The 20,222-nt window shown below is 47.1% G+C and overlaps 1 protein-coding gene across 1 annotated transcript in view; it reads left to right on the top strand.

The window, feature by feature from the left end:
• Positions 1-20,222, top strand: part of clasp1a (cytoplasmic linker associated protein 1a) — a gene marked incomplete in the record, with an annotated part of 124,885 nt that overhangs the window by 43,088 nt on the left and 61,575 nt on the right. Inside the window, 1 exon segment of the mRNA XM_048239903.1 lies at positions 2,281-2,351. Within this exon segment, the coding sequence (XP_048095860.1) occupies positions 2,281-2,351 (71 nt within the window).

The raw sequence follows: 20,222 nt of genomic DNA on the forward strand, positions 1-20,222 counted from the left end.
GGCCACAGCAGGGCCATAGTAGACCAGGACCGAGGACAGTGCTGCACTGAAGGCCTCATTGGATGTAGACCCAGTGCAAAGTTACACTACTAGAATAGAATTAAATGGAATTGAGTGTAGCTAATTTAATTAAGTTGATTTAAACCTTATGCTGCCCCCAAGCGGCTGCAGTTGTACTTACATTTCACACAGCTGCGTGAATCACGTTTTTCGTGAATGAACAGTCCATTTTTAACCAGTACCCACTGTAGCTGAACAGTCATGTGACTCGTCTGAGGAAGACTGCAGGAAATCAGCAATCGAATCGTGTAAAGGTGAGGCACTACGAATTTCTTAGCCTGCGTATAAGAACAATCAGGGTAAAGGTGCTCCGAAACAGCCCTGGGCCATCAGGGAGCAGAGCAGAGCAGAGCAGAGCAGAGGGACTGGTGCCAGTGCAGCAGTGCTGGCTCATCAGCGCAGCTCCATGATACGGTGCCGTGGGGAAGTGCACGACTCTGCCACAGCTGTCACACCACTCAAGATACTACACTGCGTCTCAGATCAGCCTCTCCACCCACATGGCACACTCACGAGACTCACCAGGGGGATTCGCTCTCGCGCTCTTTTCTCCTCTCTCTCTCTGTCTCCTTTCTCTCTCTTGCTCACTCTCCTCTTTTCTCCTCTCTCTCTGTCTCCTTTCTCTCTCTTGCTCACTCTCCTCTTTTCTCCTCTCTCTCTGTCTCCTTTCTCTCTTGCTCACTCTCCTCCTCTTTTCTCCTCTCTCTCTCTCTCTCTCCTTTCTCTCTCTTGCTCACTCTCCTCTTTTCTCCTCTCTCTCTCTCTCTTTCTCTTGCTCACTCTCCTCTTTTCTCCTCTCTCTCTCTCCTTTCTCTGCTGCTCCTGCTGTCATTCTCCTCCCCAGTCATGTCTTTCTGCTGTTGTTTCCCTTCTTCCTTCTCTCCTTCCTGATTGCTCCTTCTCTCTCTCTCTCTTTCTCTCCCCCCCCTCTCTCTCTCTGTGTCTCTGTCTCTCTGTATCATTATCGGGGGAATGCATGTACGGCAGCGTGAGCCACATCACTGCTGTTTCCCATCGATTGGTTGGCTGTGTGTGTGTGTGTGTGTGTGCGTGCGCATATGTGTGTGTTCGTGTCTGTGTCACGTTGGCATGATCGAGAGGCTACGGGGGTTTATTGGTGTCACTGAGATTGCTATACAGAGGCTGTGGAGCCTGGTGTGTGTGTCTGTGTGTGTGTGTGTGTGTGTGTGTGTGTGTGTGTGTGTGTGTGTGTTTTAGCGTGTATGTGTCATTGATGATCTGGTTTTATAAATTTAATTTGATGGATAGGTTACACCTGAATGATTGTGTCAGAAGTTGATTCATTCATTGCTCTATTATGTAATTATTTCTGCATTCTGTTTCTCCCATATGATCACAATGCAGCAGTAACTCAAGAATATATTCAGCCTACTACAATACCGAATGTGTGTGTGTATGTGTGTGTGTCTGTGTCTCTGTGTGTGTTTGTGTGTGTGTCTGTGTGTGTGTGTACGCACCTGTGTGTGTGTGTGTGTGTGTCTGTCACTGTGTCTGTGTGTGTGTGTGTGTGTGTGTGTGTGTGTGTGTACGTGTACGTGTGTGTGTACGTGTGTATGTGTGTGTGTTCCCTCTCATTCATGCCTCTCTGTGGTCTGTCTCCCGTCCTCTCGACACATGGGTGCAGCGCTGGGCTCTACAGGTCCTCTCCACATATGGGTTGTGTGTGTGTGTGTGTGTGTGTGTGTGTGTGTGTGTGTGTGTGTGTGTGTGTGTGCGTGTTGAGCTCTACAGGATGTGTCTGGGACAACTGCAGCAGTGTGCAGCCAGGAAATTGATGCTTATAAATCTGCTCCTGGAGGAACGGAGGACGCTAGAAAGAGGAGGATTAAGAGGAAGTAGAAGAAGGGTCAGACTGCCCCCGTCCCTGTCTCATTTATCCCCCTTTCCCACAGAAATATGTCTTTCTTTCTTTCTTTCTTTCTTTCTTTCTTTACTGTAGAGGTCAGCTGTAGGCTGTGTAGCTATGTGGGCCACACAGGGAGCAGGCGTTGCAGGAGTTCCTCTAGAGCCCCATGCTTTGCTCTCTCTTGCTTTGCTTTTTGGGGTTTTTAGAGGAAAAAAATCAATTGTGCCATCAAGATCCCTCATTCATCATCCTACACAGGGCACTGATCAATCTCCTTTTTTCTTTCTCCCTCTCTCCCTCTCTCTCTCTCTCTCTCTACCCCCCTCTCTCTCCTTCTCCTTTTCTCTCTCCAGGTTGAATGTAATCTTCAGCAGGTTTGATGAAGTGCAGCGATCGGGGAACATGATTCCGTCGTCCAGCTCAGGTGAGTGAGGTCAACCGCGTGCTCCCGGAAATCACACACGCACGCTGTGCTGTCATTGCCATGCCGAACAGCTGATGAGTGGGCCAAAATATTGATTGAGTCATTGAGCGGAAATTGGAAGAACTGACAGAGTGTTGTGCAGGGTGTTGTGCGCAGCTTTGTATTAGCCAGCCACGGAGCAAGCTGGGACTTCCAGTCTCTCAACTGATTTATTGTGTTGGCGCTCGACGCTTACTTGTTAAGTAATGTTCATGTTCAAATGAGTGCTCAGTACTCCCTCAGCTGCTCATGTCCGAGGCGATCAGATGAGTGAGACATTGGTCATGTCCATAGTGTGCTGCTCTTAGAGTCGAGAGTGTGGAGCTGCGTGTTTTCTGTCCCAGTTCTCTTGCCGTAGAGAGGTGGGAGGCTGGCCCTCCATGAGCCCCAACGGCCCCTGACTGCACCTGTGGAGCTCCTTACTGTGCAAACATGCACCCTCTTCCTCTTTTTCTTTCTTATGTCTCTCTGTTTCTTTTATATGTCTCTCTCCCACTCTCTCTCTCTCTCTCTCTCTCTCTCTCTCTCTCTCTCTCTCTCTTTCTCATACAGCACCTGCTGTATAGTTTTTTTCCATCTTTTTCATTCTTTTAGTGAGTAGTTTTTTTGTGCCTCTTTTCTTCCAGCCTGTGCACGTTGTATTGCTCTAGAACAGTGATCCTCACTATTTTTTTCACAAGAGCCACATTTGCAGTGCAAAATCAAAAGGAGAGCCACTTTTACGACAACATACTAAGTCACCTTTGCAAATGTGCATTTCTACATATAAATTGGACATCCCACAAAAAAGAAATAACACAGCCAATACTGGGTAACGTTACACCTGCCGTTTGTCTGCTCGTCCCCTCCCCGGTGTCTTCGTGCTGATTTTTGTTTGCGGCTTCCTCAGACTCATTTCCCTCATCTACTCCACTATTCGTTACAACACTGTGTCTGTCCGTCTGGTTTTTGAGCTCGTTTCTGTCCCTTTTTTTATTTTTTTATTAAAAACCGGTCCATTTTGTGTTTCGCTAGCGGAACTAACGTCGCCTGCCTGCAAACGTGCGCTGCAGTTAAGTTTTGTAAACAATGCCACAATACCCCCTTTAGGAAGCACCATTAAGGCTTAATAACTTCCTTTCACCTTCATTATTTGGGTGAAGGGAGAAGTATAATTCAGATGTTTGCGTTTTTGTAGTGCAGTATTGTATGTTTATGATGCACATTTGAAAAAATGTATTGGCTGTGTTACCACATACAGTGGGTCCCATTTAGAAGTGGCCACTTCATTTGCGCTTTCCGTGATTCAAGCAGCTGCGTGAAATGTATTACAACTTATCGCCACGAAGTGGCAGTTTAAGTCCGCTGTAGCATTGCCGGTAAACAGGGCAACGGATTGCATTCAAAGGCGTTGCAAGTGGCAGTGAGATACTGTAAGCAGAACGAAACTAAAGATCACCTCGTTGAAGACATACAGTAGATTAGGCTAAATCAGAGCCTACCTTTTGTTTTTATCAACCTGGGGCCTCACCAAAGCTACCATGCGAGCCACCAATTATAGCTTGACGAGCCGAAGAAGAAATGGCTATATCAATGTTTCATGGCTGCGTTTTGATGAAGCAATGAGTGTGGCCATGGGTTTGAGTGTGTTGAGTGTGTGTTTCATGGCTGCGTTTTGATGAAGCAATGAGTGGCCATGGGTGTGTGTGTGTGTGTGTGTGTGTGTGTGTGTGGAGTGTCTGCCAGGCTCTGTGATCTGTTGCCTGGGAGAGAAGCATTGCTCTCTCACACACTCACAACACAAACTCTCTGAAAGATTCGGGCCAACTATAGCGACACTCTCATGCATCCACACTCCATCTCCCTTTCTCTCTCTCTCTCCCTTTCTACCTCTCTCTCCCTCCCTCCCTCTGATCCTCCTCTCTGCTCTGGTTGTTCTTCCCTGTCGCCCTTTTCTTTTCATTGCTGCATCTGCACCCTCTCAGGTCCTCTCTTCCTTCCTGAAGCTCGTGCTATATGCTTCTCTCTCTGGCCTCTCTTTTTCAGGGAGAGAGAGAGAGAGAGAGAGAGAGAGAGAGAGGATTCACTGGATTCTGAGGCTGAGGGCTCATGGCCAGGTTTGGGGCCTCTTGGCTGAAATCCCCCATGTGTGTGGCTCAGGGCTCTCATCACTGGTTGGATACCCTGCAGAAGTGTGTGTGTGAGAGGGGGTTCAGGCCTCATCAGTGGTTGGATGCCCCTGCAGTGAGGCAGTCTGGCACCGGCCCTCAGATGTCACATTCCCTCAGTGTAGACAGCACAAAGTCTACAGCTCAAACAGCCTGGAGAGAGCGGGTGTGTGTATGTTTGTGTGTGTGTGTGGGGGGCTTCTAGAGTCTTCCATACTGAACTACACATATATCCTTCCCCTCAGAATCTGCAGACAGAATGCCATACAGTTTATTGGTGTAGAAAAAAGCCTGAAGGAGAGAGTGGGATGGAGAGAGACAGACAGACAGACACACACACACACACACATACAGACCTCACTATGGTCAGCACAGAGGACCCTCGTCTCACAGAACACTGGTCTAGACCCAACAGGCCTGACATCACTGGTGTAGACCTCTTAAGAGACCCTGACATGTAGAGAGGAAAGAGAGCCAGACAGCACAGACTAAACTGGACTGACTAACTGACCACTGGAGACTTCAGAGAGCATGGGAGAGCCTCCTCTGTCAGAGTATATTCCCTTTAATGGCTCTGCACTGCACCGAGTTACAGAGGCTTGTTTTGATGTTTTTGTTGACTTGTTTTGCTTATGTAAATTTATACTGGTCAACAGATTGGTGACCTAAGAACTGATTAGAATTTGGAGGCTTATACCTGAATAAGGAGGGACGGGATGGTAAGGAGATAGATATATCACATAATACAACTAGTGCAGTGAAAATGGGAAGACCCTGTAAATAGTAACAGTAGAATAGAAAAATAATGTAATTCTGTAATGTAATAATGTAATGTTGGAATCCTTTAAAGGAGGCTTATACCTGCAAACCTTTATTCGGCTGTTCCAAACACCCAATATGTATATCAGACATGGGGGACTCGAGTCACATGACTTGACTCGAGTCAGACTCGAGTCTCATTTTTTAGGACTTGAGACTTGCTTGATCAACACGTATAAAAGACTCGAATTGACTTGGACTTGCTATTCATGACTTGAGACTTGACTTAGACTTGAGACAAATGACTTGAAATGACTTGACTTTTTATTTTTTCATAGATATTAAGGAGTTAACTTTACGATTTTAGAAAATCTGCTTAGGTGCTGTTGCATGTGTCACGTGAACGAACCTGTCATTGTTACCAAGTGACGCGACAGACCAACAGCAAGTGCCAGATCAAATGAGACAGACTGAGGTAGGCTAACTTGCAAATATGGAAGGCTCTATGTTTATACCAAAACATAATAATGTTTGGCTTCACAGATGATGTATCTGACAACTCAAAGGAGAAATGAACAGCAGTCTGCAAGTGCGCAAATTAGCGACATAACCACCACCACGTTGATTTTCATCCGTCAGAAGTTAGTCGTGTTTGAAACCTACTGTCAAATTTGAGACATGTCAAGAGTTGGCTTTGAATCTATTATGGTTTTTAGTTAATGCCATATTAGGTTAAAATGTGTGAAATGGCAAAAGTGAAACATTTTCTTGTCTAAGTTTAATCTTGATATGCTAGCGAAAATGTTGCCAATGTTACCTAAAGTAAGCGCCTCTCTTTCTCCCTCCCTCTTAAACATGTCCCTGTTCCATAGCAATGACGCTGAACTACAGCCTAGTAGTAACAACAGTAAGTAGGCCTAGCTAACTGCCAGTAATCAGCATAGAAAAGTTACTTACTTGACATGTTAGGCTTATGTATAATATGATATAGCATTGATGGTCCTAAACCCTCCTAAAACCCATTGCGCTATCGCGCTTGTCAAAGTTTGGCAGTGACGTCGGTGGCAGCGTTTGATTGATTGATTAGTTCACTTTTTGAACATTTGGGTCCTTGGAGAGGTGACAGGTCAGGACAGGTGTAACTTGAACTGTTTGAATATATTGTCATGATTTGATGTAGCTAACCTAATATTTGAGGCATATTGAAACAATAATAGGCTATTTTATAATAGGTCTACTTGAAATACATTTATTTTTGTTCGTATTATACGAATGGCACTGCACTAATTGGTCTCCTCAGACTCCCACTTTATATGACTGGAATTTAACTAATTACATAACAGTGGCAACACCACCGAACCAGTTTGACTCTGATTACCATACTTAACAGAACCAGTTTGACTCTGATTACCATACTTAACAGAACCATTTTGACTCTGATTGACATAAGAGAGGCACTGACATCATTTGACCCCTCAGATTCTCACACATGATTGGTGTGGAACAAACTAGACTTCTCTGAGTGCCATACATAAGAAGGGCATTGAGCATTTGACTTCTCCATATATGAGTGACCGTGAACTCATTTGACTCCTCGGATTGTCATCCATATGAGTGACAGTGAACTCATCTGACTTCACTCATTTTCTCGTTGCCTGTCCATCCCCCCACCCCCTCGCCATATTTGCACGCAGCTTCGCTGGCTTAGAGCAGCGGGCCTTTGAGACATGCCTTTCAGTTTGACAGATGAATGTGCTGGCGTGTGTGTGTGTGTGTATATGTGTGTGTGTGTGTGTGTGTGTGTGTGTGTGTGTGTGATTTTACCCAGAGCAGATGATCGAATCCAAATCCCCTCTCTGATAAGTTTGTTAGGGTCCAGATACGAGGTCGGTGTTTTAGTGAGACTAAGCGTGCGTAGATTACGGATGTTCTGGTTGTTTTGGACCACGGCCCAAGGGCAGTTACGTGTCGTCCAGAGCGTTGCCATTGCATGGAGGACATCATAACTTCCTTGGCCACGTTCCCTCTTCAAAGTAGTTTTTAATAATCTTTTAATTCGGCTTTATCTCTGAGCATATTGTCTCAGTGTTTTTCTGTCTTGCATTCTCTCTCTTAAATCGTTCTCTTTATCTCTTTAGCTTATCTCTCTTTCTTTTCATCCCTCTCTTTCTCTCTCCCTTTCTCTCTAATAAATGACATTTGTAGGAGTTTGGAGCGGATGATTCATATCTGCTGTGAAGTCATTTATCAAACCCGTCGCTCGATTGATTAGGCCTGCTAACCGAATTGAATTACGAACCATGGTGACGAACAATGTTTGCTCTCCATCTCTCTCTCTCTATCCCTCTTTTCGCTCTCTCTCTCTCTCTCACTCCCACTCTCTTTGCCTGGAGTGAGTGCACTCCTAGCTCCGATCTTTGAAGCGGAGTAGTGTGTCTGTTGTCGCTACCGCGGCGACGTGGGCACAAGCGTGGGGAACTACAGAACGCCCCATTGTAATAAGCACCTCTCATTAGGGGAAGTGCAAGTGGTTGCCAGGCGACAGCTTTTGGTGCCATTATGGGAGATTCGCTTGATTTCCTCTCTTGGCTTGTTTTGTGTGTGTGTGTGTGTGTGTGTGTGTTTGAATATAAATGTATGTTTGAAAATAAGTGTGTGTGTGTGTCTGTGCCTGTGTGTGTGTGAGTAAGTAGTGTGACCTTATTAAACTCCCTGACATGCCATGCGTTTCCGTCCCGGTGACCATCCTTATTAGAGGGAGGTTAATGTAAGCTGATGAGCGCTCTTTAGCAGTCATTCCCAGGTTATTAACCCTGCTGAAATGGCACACAATAAATACTGTGGCTGCTTACTGGGAAACCTGACCCGCCTACTTGCATATCTGCGTTATGTAACCATAGCGGTGGCAGGAACTAATGTGCTGTTTCTCCTGAAATAAATAATATGGCTTTAGCTAAAGCGTCTTAACATATGTTATTGGTTATATGCTATGGCTCTAGCTATCTAACCAACTCTTGATCCTGGTCTTGAACATATCTGGCCTGAACTGGTTCAGCACTGTGAAGGTCAGCTGCACGTGAGGAACTGAGGCATTCCATTCTTGGAATGCGGCAACAATTCTGCAACAATTCTGCTCCATTATGACCACTATGGAACTGCCTGGACTGGCAGGATGATGGCAGCGTGGACATTAGAAAACATCTTCTAAAACAATTTTTATGCTTTGGGAACGGAATGCTTAAGGTGGGGATCACACTGACCACCGGCAAGCGGCATGTTTCCTATTATTATCTATGGTTCGGCAGCGGAACGCTAGCGTTGAACAAGCTGAGGGTTGAACTTGGTTCAACTTTCCAATAGCAACGCCATTCATTCACTTTCAAACCCGCTTGTGTTAGCAAGGAACGAGATAAAACTTATTATGGTCTGAGCGTTGCGTTACGTTTTCGGCTGCCGCTTGCCGCTGGCTGATGTGATCCTAAGTGAAGCGCCTGCTGTAGCATTGGCTGTTGGGCTTCCTGTTCAGGTGTTGCAAACCCCCACATAGTTTGGGGGACACACGGAGCTGATTGGGGTTATGGCTGTGATCGCTTATCATGATTGCACTAGTGTGAGACTGTCCAAACAGTTGTGGCTAAATGGGCCTAAAGCTTGTGTTTAGCGGTCATGAGGAGAGACTACTTGTCAGCAAATATTATTCTCAGAGATACTGGCACATTATTACACAAGAGACTTTCCAACACACTTGATGCAGGTCACACACACACACACACACACACACACACACACACACACACACACACACACACACACACACACACACACACACACACACACACACACACACACACACACACACACACACACACACACAGACACACACATACCACTAGCTTTCCAGAAGAGTTCTGAGGTCAGGGAATGACCTGTCATCGCTATGCCCACTCTCACAGCTGCATCCTTAGGCTCAGAACGGGGAAGGACATGAAGACATTTGGAGCTGGAAAACCCAGATGTGTGTGTGTGTGTGTGTGGTATCAGTGCGGAGCCATGCCCTCTCTCTCTCTCTCTCTCTCTCTCTCTCTCTCTGGGTATCTGTCTTTCTCTCTGTGTGTGTGTTTGTGTGTGTATCTGTCTTTCTCTCTCTGTGTGTGTGTGTGTGTGTGTGTGTGTGTGTGGGCACAGTTGGATTGGGAGCTCTTTGTCTGGCACAGTTGCCACCAGTGCTGCCAGTGGCTGTCATTTGATTTAGCGGCTTTGTGGTGCAGAAAAAGGACAAGAAAGAAACACAAAATGCGGCAGCGCACACACACACACACACACACACACACACACACACACACACACACACACACACACACACACACACACACACACACACACTGCATGGTTAATCCCCTGGTCTCCAGTTCTGATCACATGTGTGTATGTGGACGTGTGTCTCTCTGAATCTCTGAGTGTGACCAGAGCTTCGTTTGCCTCTCCTTACCTTGATGTTTTTACACACACCTGAAAAAGGAGCCCGCAAATCATAACACACACAGCCAGTCACCCAAGCCTGGACTAAGATCACATCACATGTTGTCTCCAGCAACCTGTTTTGTCATCTTATCATCTTTGTCTTGATCCCTCTAGCTTTCCGTAGCTGTGTCATGGTTTCTAGTCCTACATGGCAATAATGTGACGGCAAAGGGAAAGGGTTTTGTCAGGGGTTTGGTCCGAACTCCAATAATCTTTGGTATGACGTAAAGATAAAGTCCAAACCAAAGCTGAGATGTGTGTACACTCTACTCACCTGGCTGGACTTACCTGCAGTCGTCCGTCGTTTGATTTGTTGTTGTGTGTTGTTACCATTTTGGATGACGAGATGTTGATGTAATGTTTTTGTGCTCTGTGATATTCCTGATTGAGTGATAGGTGAGAACTGCTTGCGGAGGTGAGAGGTGTTCTCGTTTGAACGCGGGGATGTTGTAAACACGAAGCACATGCCAGGAGGGACAGTGTGTGTGTGTGTGTGTGTGTGTGTGTGTGTGTGTGTGTGTGTGTGTGTGTGTGTGCGTGTGCGCGCATGTCCACAGGCTGTCAACTCTGGTGCAGTCACAAGACTAGAGCAGGAGGAAGGAAAGAGGAAGGTAGGGAGGGAGGGGAGGAGTGCTGAGAGAAAGCTCGAGAGAGAGAGAGATAGGAACAGAGAGACCGACAGAGTGAGGGAGAGAGAGACAGAGAGAGAAATGGTGGGAGAGAAAGAGAGAGAGAGAGAGAGCGAGAAGCGGTGTGCGAGAGAGAGGCTCCCCCTGCACATGCTCCCTCTCTGTTGTGCTGGCTCGCCTCACTAGCTGCTTCGTGAACGAAAGAACAAGATAGAGAGAGAGAGTGAACGGAGCGATTGCGCTATGACAACAGGCGAAGGTAAGCAAGGGAACAGAATGCCCTTCTGCCATGTGAAGGACGAATGATAGAGACAACCGTGGGGGGTATGGTTTTGGCTGGTCATACTTCCCCTGAATGGTGGCGTGAGGTGTGTGTGTGTGTGTGTGGATAGAGGGAGTAGTGTTGACAGTACAGAAATCATGTTAACCAGATAACGAAATATTTTTTTGGAGGAGGTGTGTGTGTGTGAGGGTGGTGGTGGTCAGCCTCTGCACCTCTGCTGAAGTAATAGGATGATGTTCTTGTTTGACCGTGTTTGGGGCCGTCTGTGAGAACGCCGTCAGATGGGCTCAGAGGAGAGGGAGCTGCTTTGGGGAGCTGCTGCTGATCTGCTGCTGCAACAACAACAACAACAACAACAACAACAACAACAACAACATGCTTTGCTAACCAGGGGGTATTCCAATTATGTGGTTTAGAGACAAACCTGGGTAAGTGAACTCCGAGTAAGTGGTAAACCTCCTACAACAAGAGCCCTGTGGCATTGTTTTGTTAGGAGAATGAAGCCATACAGCTCCTCTATTAGGAGGTTTACCACCCACTCTGAGTTAACTAACCCAGGTTTGTCACTGAACCACATACCGCCACCTTGTCCTTATGGAAGACCAAGCTGAAATGGCGCAGGCATTATACACAGCAAGTAGAGCACACCCATAGAAAGTGCAGGTGCCTTGGTCCCGATTCTCATGATTAAGTTGTGTGAAATTAAAGGCTTAGTCCTCTTTTGTCAGCCCACTGTACGGTACTTGATTCTTTTCAGTGCCTGTGACCTGTTTTACTTGGTTTGTTTTGGTTTGGAGAGGAATGGCGTTTGGGATTGTGTCAGAGCTTTGTCTCGGTTTGGGTTTGTTTTGTCTGATGAATGAATGTGTTCGGTGAAACCATTTCTCTATACGTCCCCCCTCTGTGGTGTTTAATCATTTTCATGAAACAAAACTCCAAACGAAATCAAGGTTCACAAGTTCAAAGTGTGTCATTGATTTCTGTTAAAGGTTTCAGATAGAGCTGGTTTTAGTGGTTGTTTTGGGCGTCCCTGTTTGTTAGATGTTCTTCTCTCGGCCTTCTCTCTCGCTTGTTTGTCTGTCACCGATTTCATTCATATTGTCCTGTGAGAATTCCCATGTTAAATAAAGCCCAAAAAAGACACAAAATCATGATTTCCCATGATTCCCTGCGATTCAGCTTTGGTTTTTGTGTAGGGATCACAGATCAGCTGTTTTTGTTGTGGTTGCCATTGAAACGGAGCCCCTTAGTCGGCCCCATTGTCTCTCGTCTTGGTGACTGTCGCCGGGGTGCCCGGACTCTAAGAATGCTGAAAGAGTTCTTCCCAGTTTCGTTGAGTTCGGCTGCCTTCGGATCAGCCTCGCTGGCTCAGACAGTCAGAGGGGCTCTGTGAGTTTCACTGGGTCCCCTCACCAAGATCTTCACTTCAGTGTGTGAGAGATTTTATTTGTTGTGTTGTATGTCTCCATTTGCTGCAGCAGTCTAGTGTCTCTTTTCTGTTTTGCACACTCTCTATTTTACACACATTCTCTCTCTCACACTTTCACACACACACACACACACACGCGTGTGAATGTATGTCCACAACTAGCCGGGGTGTTGAAAGTGTGTGTGTGTGGAGAGTATTCTGAGTGTGTCTGTGGCAGTTTGGGATCATTGTGAGTGTATGTGCGTGTGGTGTATGTCTGCACGTGTATACATGTGTGTGTGCGCAGCTGGGCGCGTGCTCAGTGCAGTCAGAAGAAGCCCGCTGCAAGAGCTGTGACGGAGGTGTTAAATCTGGAGAGAGGTTCGCTGGTGGGATGCTCGCTTTGCAGAGAAAAGGTCTAGTCTGCTGCATAATCGTGGGTGTGTGGGTGTGTGTGTGTGGGTGTGTGGGTGTTTGTGTTTGCGTTTGTGTTTTTGTTTGTTTGTGTGTGTGTGTGTGTGTGTTTGTGTGTGTGTGTGTGTGTGTGTGTGTGTGTGTGTGTGTGTGTGTGTGTGTGTGTGTGTGTCTGCTTTGAGGCTTTGTGCTGCAGAAGAAAAGGGAACTGAAGGCAAAATAAGCTTTAATCACATTGCCTTTCCAAATGGGGCTCTACATTTCATCTGTGTACAGGTCTGTGCCAGGTCTCTGTGTGTGTGTGTGTGTGTGTTCAGATTGTGGGTTTGTTTATCTGTGTGTTGATATTTGTTTCTAGCCAATTAGATGCAACTTAGATGCAACTGTACTGTTTGTGTACAACCGCATGGGTTGCATGTATGTGTGGGTGTGTGTGCGTGTGGGTGTGGGCGTGTAACTCAGCGGTGTGCATGTCCACCGCTTCTGTTACGTAAACAGGTCAGTTCAGCTGTGAGGGTTAGTGCTGACAGCAGGGGAACGCACACGAGCCTGACACACTCTTCCCCTCTCATCTCCTGTAACCTCCTCCCTCTCCTCTCCTCTCCTCTCCTCTCCTCTCCACTCATTTCCTGTAACCTCCTCTCCTCTCCTCTTCTCTCCTCTCCAATCATTTCCTGTAACCTCCTCTCCTCTCCTCCTCCTCTCTTCTCCTCCTCTCTCCTCTCCTCTCCTCTCCTCCCCTCTCCTCCCCTCTCCTCTCTCTCCTCTTCTCTTCTCTTTTCTCCTCCTCCTCTCCCCTCTCCTCTCTCCTCTTCTCTCCTCCCTCTCTCCTCTCCTCTCTTCTCCCCCCCCCTCTCCCTCTCCTCTCCTCCCTCTCTCCTCTCCTCTCTTCTCCCCCCCTCTCCTCCTCCTTTCATCCTCTCCTCTCTTCCCCATACCTTCCCCCTCTCCTTTTCCTCTCCTCCTCTCACCTCCTCTCTGCTGCATTCCTTCGTGCTCTGGTCTCTGTGTGTGTCTTCACCTCAGGTTTAATTTAGCCTCCTTCTGCTCACTAAGAAGAAACCTGCTCAAGCTGCACTACTGGGCCTATTTTCAGACACCTCTTTGCTGTATGCGTGTGTGTGTGTGTGTGTGTGTGTGTGTGTGTGTGTGTGTGTGTGTGTGTGTGTGTGTCTGTGTATCTCTGTATAATTCCTGACTCTCTCAGCATCCGCCTGGAGTGGATTGTGTCTTGCTTATCCTGACTTGTCTCTCTGAGGTGAAAAAGCCCCGCTAGCTCCCCAAGACCTCCAGAGCCCAGCGCCTCGTGTCCAGAGCCTTGTCCCCAGCCCCTTGTGGCCTGTTCTCAGTGTCTTATCAGAGATATCAGTGCCTCACAGCACTGGTGCATTGTGGGGAGGATTATCTGATGGTTGGATCTCGACCTCTCTCTCTCTCTCTCTCTGTCCCCCACATACGCCTCCTCCGGGCTGTCTCTTTCTCTCTCTCTCTCCTGTTCTCTCTTTCTCTCCCTCTATCCCTGCTGGGCACCAGGAGTCAAGAGGGGCTTTGTCAGTGGTGCATCCCGCAGCAGGGAGAGACGGGCAGGGCACACGACACAAGTAGGGATGCACGATATATCGGCGGCCGATATATTATTGGCCGATAAGTGAAAAAATGAAAATATTATTATATATTTTTTAAAGTCCTAATTTAGGCCTACGTAAGGTCCGTCTGGCTACACTGAGCTACTTGAGCTTGGTTGGCTATACTTTTTCTCAATATAATGTCAGCGGTGTGAATGTATTTCACCACTCTAACAAAATCTGTGGATATGTCTTGTGCTGATGTGTTTGCACTTTACCGCGCTGGTCGGGGAAACAAATAAACAAACTCATTAGTGGAACGAGTACATAAGTAGGCCTAGTTCTAAGTTGTGTTTTAGTATTATATTTGCATTACTTTACCTTGGGTTTTGTATTATTACCTAGAAATATGCTAACCATTCCTGCTTCAGTTCATCATAATAAGTTATTAAAACCTTCGGGGCTAACCCCTTTCATTTCTGCTGCAGCAGGTTGTGCGCAACAGAGTAGACGGACATAAGATACAGTCTGAGGAGTTGCAGCTTTATTCAGTTACCCGCAGTTGAAACTAAACTAAAGTTTCCCTCACAAACTCTGATTTGGTCGCTATACTGTAGCTTATTCCTAGCTGAGCCTTTTATGAGTGTTTAGTCCTAAATGAAAACGATTCATACTCTCTAGCCACTCGCTCGCAATTCACTGACGTCAGGTTCACTTAAAGGAGCCACACATACTGTAGGGCTAGGCTACTGTTATGTTGACTGCTGTACTATTGAGGACTATTATGAGTTCTGTCCATCATTTGGTGGTAGGTACAATTACTGCAATAAAATTATGCTTATTAAATGCTTTCCCCAAATCACTTTTCACAATTTATTTTCAAGAGTAATTTTATCGGTTATCGTTATCGGTCCTAAAATTCCATATCGGTGCATCTCTAGACACAAGGATTAGCCGCACCTTGCTCTCGGTTCTGGGGCTTTCCCTCCCTCTCTCTCTCTCTGCTATTCATCTCCCTCTCTTTCTCTCTCTGATGTGATGCTTCTCTCACCCTCTCTAGCATTCTCCAGGTTTCATAGTCTATTTCGTTCCTCTGTTCTCTCAAGGCTTTCGCTGTGATGGATTTACACTTCCTCTCTTTCTCTCCACTTGCAGTCCCTCTTTTTGTCTCTGTTCACTCCTGGTCTCATTCCTCCCATCATTCTCTCTCTCTCTCTCTCTCTCTCTCTCTCTCAGATTTGAAGGGTACAGACAGGGCTCCTGTTACACCCTCTCTTCCTCAGCTCCCCCTCTGGAGTGCTATAGCATGGAGTGCTATCTAAATGTGCTCTCTCGTTGTAGGCCTCATTGCTGAGCTCCTCAATCAGTCCTGTCTTCAGCCTTGAGACCTAGCTTCTGATATGACCCCTCTCTACCCAGACGCTACTTTGAGTCTAATTTCTCCATGGGTTGAGTAAACCAGTCCTTAGAGGCTGTGACAGGCTCCTATTTCTGTTGATGTCACCTGGAGTTGCATTCTGATAAAACTGTCAAGCATCTGTCATAATTAAAGTCTATGACTATTACCAGCATATTCAGTTTTAATTTTGAATAGGCTTTGCAAATATAACCAGCCCCCTTGGTAAGCATTTCAGGACCCAAATCTGCTGATTTCTGCCAGTTTTGATGATTCTCACCCCTTGTGACTGCGGCCTCCATAATTATTGCAGGCATGTGCCATGAGGTCAGTCTAAATCAAGCATTAAACATTTCATAACAGCCATTACATAATGGCCAGCTCCTGCATGCCTGTGTCAGGGGTTCAGAGCTGTAGAGGAGAGATGGAAATCCCTGTTTAGCACACCGCCGTCGCTGGCTGCCCCACTTCCTACAGTGTTTCTTCATTAAGGCCTATTTGCAGCCCTCTCAAGCCTATCTCATGCTGTTAATTAACCGTTTACATGCAACAAGAAACCCTACTCTTTTGGTCTGACACACACACACACACACACACGCACACGCACACGCACACGCACAAGCACAAGCACAGACACGCACACACACGCACACACACACATATTGCAGTGCTGCAGGAATATTAGCCAACTTTCTGTCTCTCACATGCATGCACGCACACACACACACACACGCGCGCGCACACACACACACACACACGCACACACATACACACGCACACACGCACACAGACACACACACTTCAGTGCTGTAGGAGTACTACTTAGTTTTAATGGCGTGTAAACATTATGGCAGGAGGACACCTCAGTGACAGCAGCTGCAGGTATTAATAACCCCGGCGAGGCGTTGGTAACCATTATCCCCCCTCACGGGAGAGCCAGGGCTGGAGCCGTCAGGGGTGCTGACAGCAGCCACTTAGCCCAGGACAGCTGCTGGTGAGCGGGGAGAGGGGGTGTCGCTGCCCTGGGCCCCTGGGTGGAGCAACCAGCACCCAGGCAGCCAGTCACCTCCTGTAGTACTGGCACACGGCCATCGCAGATGGATGTACAGGGTTACACATGCTTTCCTCCAGACGTGTGTGTGTGTGTGTGTGTGTGTGTGTGTGTGTGTGAGAGTGAGACAATGAGAGAATGGGGGGGACTATCTGTGTTTTACAGCCTGCTAATTTACTGTCTTCCTGGCCCTCGTCTGAAACGGTTCCATTGGACGCTCTGATGAAGTGATCTGATTCTGGACCAGACACAAACCGGATCCATGCCAGATTTGGGCCATATCTGGACCAGACACAAACCGGATCCATGCCAGATTTGGGCCATATCTGGTCCAGATATAGTTCAGTGTCATCTGTAATCTGGGTCACCAGTAAAGACACCACATTTATCAGCTTGACCCACAGCAGCTATCAACCTCATCCTAACTGGGGCTCCTTTAGAGTAGAAACACACACACACACACACACACACACACACACACACACACACACACACACACACACACATTTGTTCTCTGTCTCTGTAATTCTGACTTTCTCATAGTTGATTTATTCATTGTCCAAGTTTCTCCCTCTTGGTCTGCTGTAGTTGAGCTGTTCCTCTAATAATTTGGCGCTAAACCCATTCCAGACCTTTGGAGCCTAATTAGCACAGCTCTGGGGGCTGATGGCTGTGGAACGTTAGCGCTAGTTCCGGAAGGTTCTGGACCCTGCAGTGGCCTACTTTGGGAGACCACCGCACGTCTGACGTAAATAGGTTTTGGTCTATAGGGAGTGTCCAGAACGCTGTTTTCTCACAGCAGGGTAACTTATCTGATGTTGTGTGTGTTTTCACTGGCTTTATCTCTTCTCCTGGATACAAACTTCATCACAAGTCTCAGACAGGAGGAGGTGTAGAGAGAACAGCTGGGGTTTAGGGTGGGCGTGTGCTTGGCATGTTAACCAGGAGGTACTGTAGGTAGGAATACACTGATCAGTAGGCACATCTTTTCACACTTGTAAAGTGTCTCCTATCTTTTTTATTTCATATATTTAATGTCTTACTCCATAGACACATGCGCGCGCACACACACACACACACACACACACACACAAAGTTTCTGCAATATTTACACACTACTCAGAATTTCAGTCAGTTTCTCTCTAAGAAACCCTCTCCTATCAGCTCACTAGAACATGAAACACTCCACCATATATCTTGCTCTCCATCTCCCTATGTTCTTTCTCCTCTCTCTCTCCCTCTCTTTCTCTCTCTATGCTCTGATGCGTTTGGTGTGTGATCTCTCGTTTGTCTCGGCGTGTGAGCGGGGGTTTGAAGCTGAGCTCCATCTGCCTCCTGTCCACTCCTCTCCGCATCCCCATCCTCATCCTCATCCTCATCCCCATCTTTAGCAGCCTCGCCTGCTTCTCATCTCATCCCTGCTTCTCATCTCTCTCTATCTCTCTCTCCTTCTCTGTGCATCTTGTCTTCATGTTCAGTTCCAGTTCTTTCTTTCTCTCCTCCCCTCTCACCCTCCTCTCTCCTTCTCTCTCTTCATCTTTCTTTTCCTCTCTTCCCCTACTATCCCTCCTCTATCCTTCTCTCTCTCTCATCTTTCCCCCCCCCCCTCCCTCTCCTTTCTTACCCCTCCTCCTCATCTCCTCCTCTCCACTCCTCCTCCTCCTCCTCTCCATCCCTGAGTGATGAAGTGTTGTAATGGGGAGGTCTTAATTAGCCAGCGCTGTGCTAGCTGCAGCCTCAGTGCCAGCCTGCACTTTCTCTCTTCCCCGACAAAAGCAATTAAAGGGGGGTGATCATCTCCCTGGAGCCACAAACCCTGCTCCTTCTGCCAAAACACAACACTGGTGCCCACTCATTAAAAGACACCCATAGAGGTACATGAGGTCATTTCCTGCTTGGTGCACTGCAAAACGACAACTGTGTGAGATGATGGAAAAGCCAAGACGTCTGGGTGTCTGGAAAGCTGTATGAAATGATAGAGAAAATAACACTTTCTGTGCTTTTGTAGATGCTGACTGATACAAAAAGGCATCTGTGACCATACGGACTGATAAAAACACATGGGCCTCGGTGTCAAGATGATGGAAAGCCGTGTTGTTGAGCGAATTGATACGAAATGAAATAAATGAGAGCTGGATAAGTCAGTGATGTTTATTGCAGGCTCTTAGTGGTGGCTGCTTGGCTTCAGTGTCAGGACTGGGGGGAAGTGAAGGCTCATTGGCCTTGAGATGCTGGAGGAACTCGAAAGGCCCATAGTGCAGAGCACAGCGCGCAGAGCACTGGGAGTGCCATGGACACAGCTAAGTCCAGAGAGGAGAACCAGTGGTGTGTGTCATGTGGGTGTGGGGTTTAGTAGCATGGCTAAGTCCAGAGAGGAGAACCAGTGGTGTGTGTGTGTGTGGTGTGTAGCGTGGCTAAATTATCTGGCAAGATTTGTCAATACAGCAAGATTTCACTTATGACAAGGTAAAAAAGGTTAAAAGTGTGGTTTAACTGATGTGTTGTAGATGTGATTTCTAAATATGTTGACATTGATATTGACATCAGTTCATCCCACCCAGACCAGCTCACTACAGTGGCGTTGTAATTAAGTGGGTGCTCTTGACTCTGCCCCCCCCCTGTGCCTGTGAGGCTGTAGTGGCTCATGGGTCAGACTCTGCAAAATGCGTTTCCTCTCCCCACAGAGGGAGGACAGAAACAAAGAGACCCATAGCAGCGTTATCTCCGCTGCTCATCAGTGTTCAATTAAGCTCCGCTCAGCATCATTCAGCATCATCAGCTCCTGTCCTTCACTCCTCTCATCCTCCCGCTGGTTCAGCATTTAAAGTCTCCGCTGTAAGAAAGAGAGATAGAGAGATGAGGAAAGAACGAGAGGAAAGCGATGGAGCAGAAAAGAGATATAAACGAGTTGTGATGCAGACAGTGAGCCGCAGGGAGAGAGCAACTGTGAGGGAGTGCGGATAAAAGGTTGCATTGATGCAGAAAGAGAGAGAGAGAGAGAGAGCAAAAGAGGACTAAAGTTGTCTGTGCTTGTGCTGTGACTAAAGTTGTTTGACTTGATGACTTTATGAAGTCCAGCACAACTTCCAGAAACTTCCAAAAAGTTGGTAAAGGCAGTAACGGTACCTAGAGGTCAGAAGTTCTACTCAAGCACGTATTCTTCAGAGACTGTGATATTACGTGAAGAATGTTCTTCTGTTTGCCTCTGAGTCTACCCTCTTCACTCACACACACACACACACACACACCAGCAGATTTTATTGTTCCCATTCGTCATACTGCACAGGCCAAGCATATCTCGAAGCACTGTGTACAGGATCTGATAGCAGCCAGGGACCCAAGCTTGTCTGCGGTCAGAGGAAATTTGTCCCCTGTCAGCCTCCGTAGCCCGTGGTGGGAAGCGCTAGTTCACACAAGTGTCATCGCTCAGAATTAAACCTTTTGCTCCGTGTCTGAAGACGGCTCGCCAAGACTCACTGAATTTATCGCCGCTGGCTCTTCCAGCGCTCAACCACACAAACTCTCTTCCCCTTTTCTCTCCTCTTCTCCTTCCCTCTCCTCTTCCCTCTCCACCCCCTCTCTTCCTCTCCCCTCTCCTCCTCTCTTCTCCTCTCCACCCCCCTCTCTTCCTCTCCCCTCTCCTCCTCTCCTCTCCTCTC

This window comes from Alosa alosa, chromosome 3 (genome assembly GCF_017589495.1).
Source record: "Alosa alosa isolate M-15738 ecotype Scorff River chromosome 3, AALO_Geno_1.1, whole genome shotgun sequence".
NCBI classification, from domain to species: Eukaryota; Metazoa; Chordata; class Actinopteri; order Clupeiformes; family Clupeidae; genus Alosa; species Alosa alosa.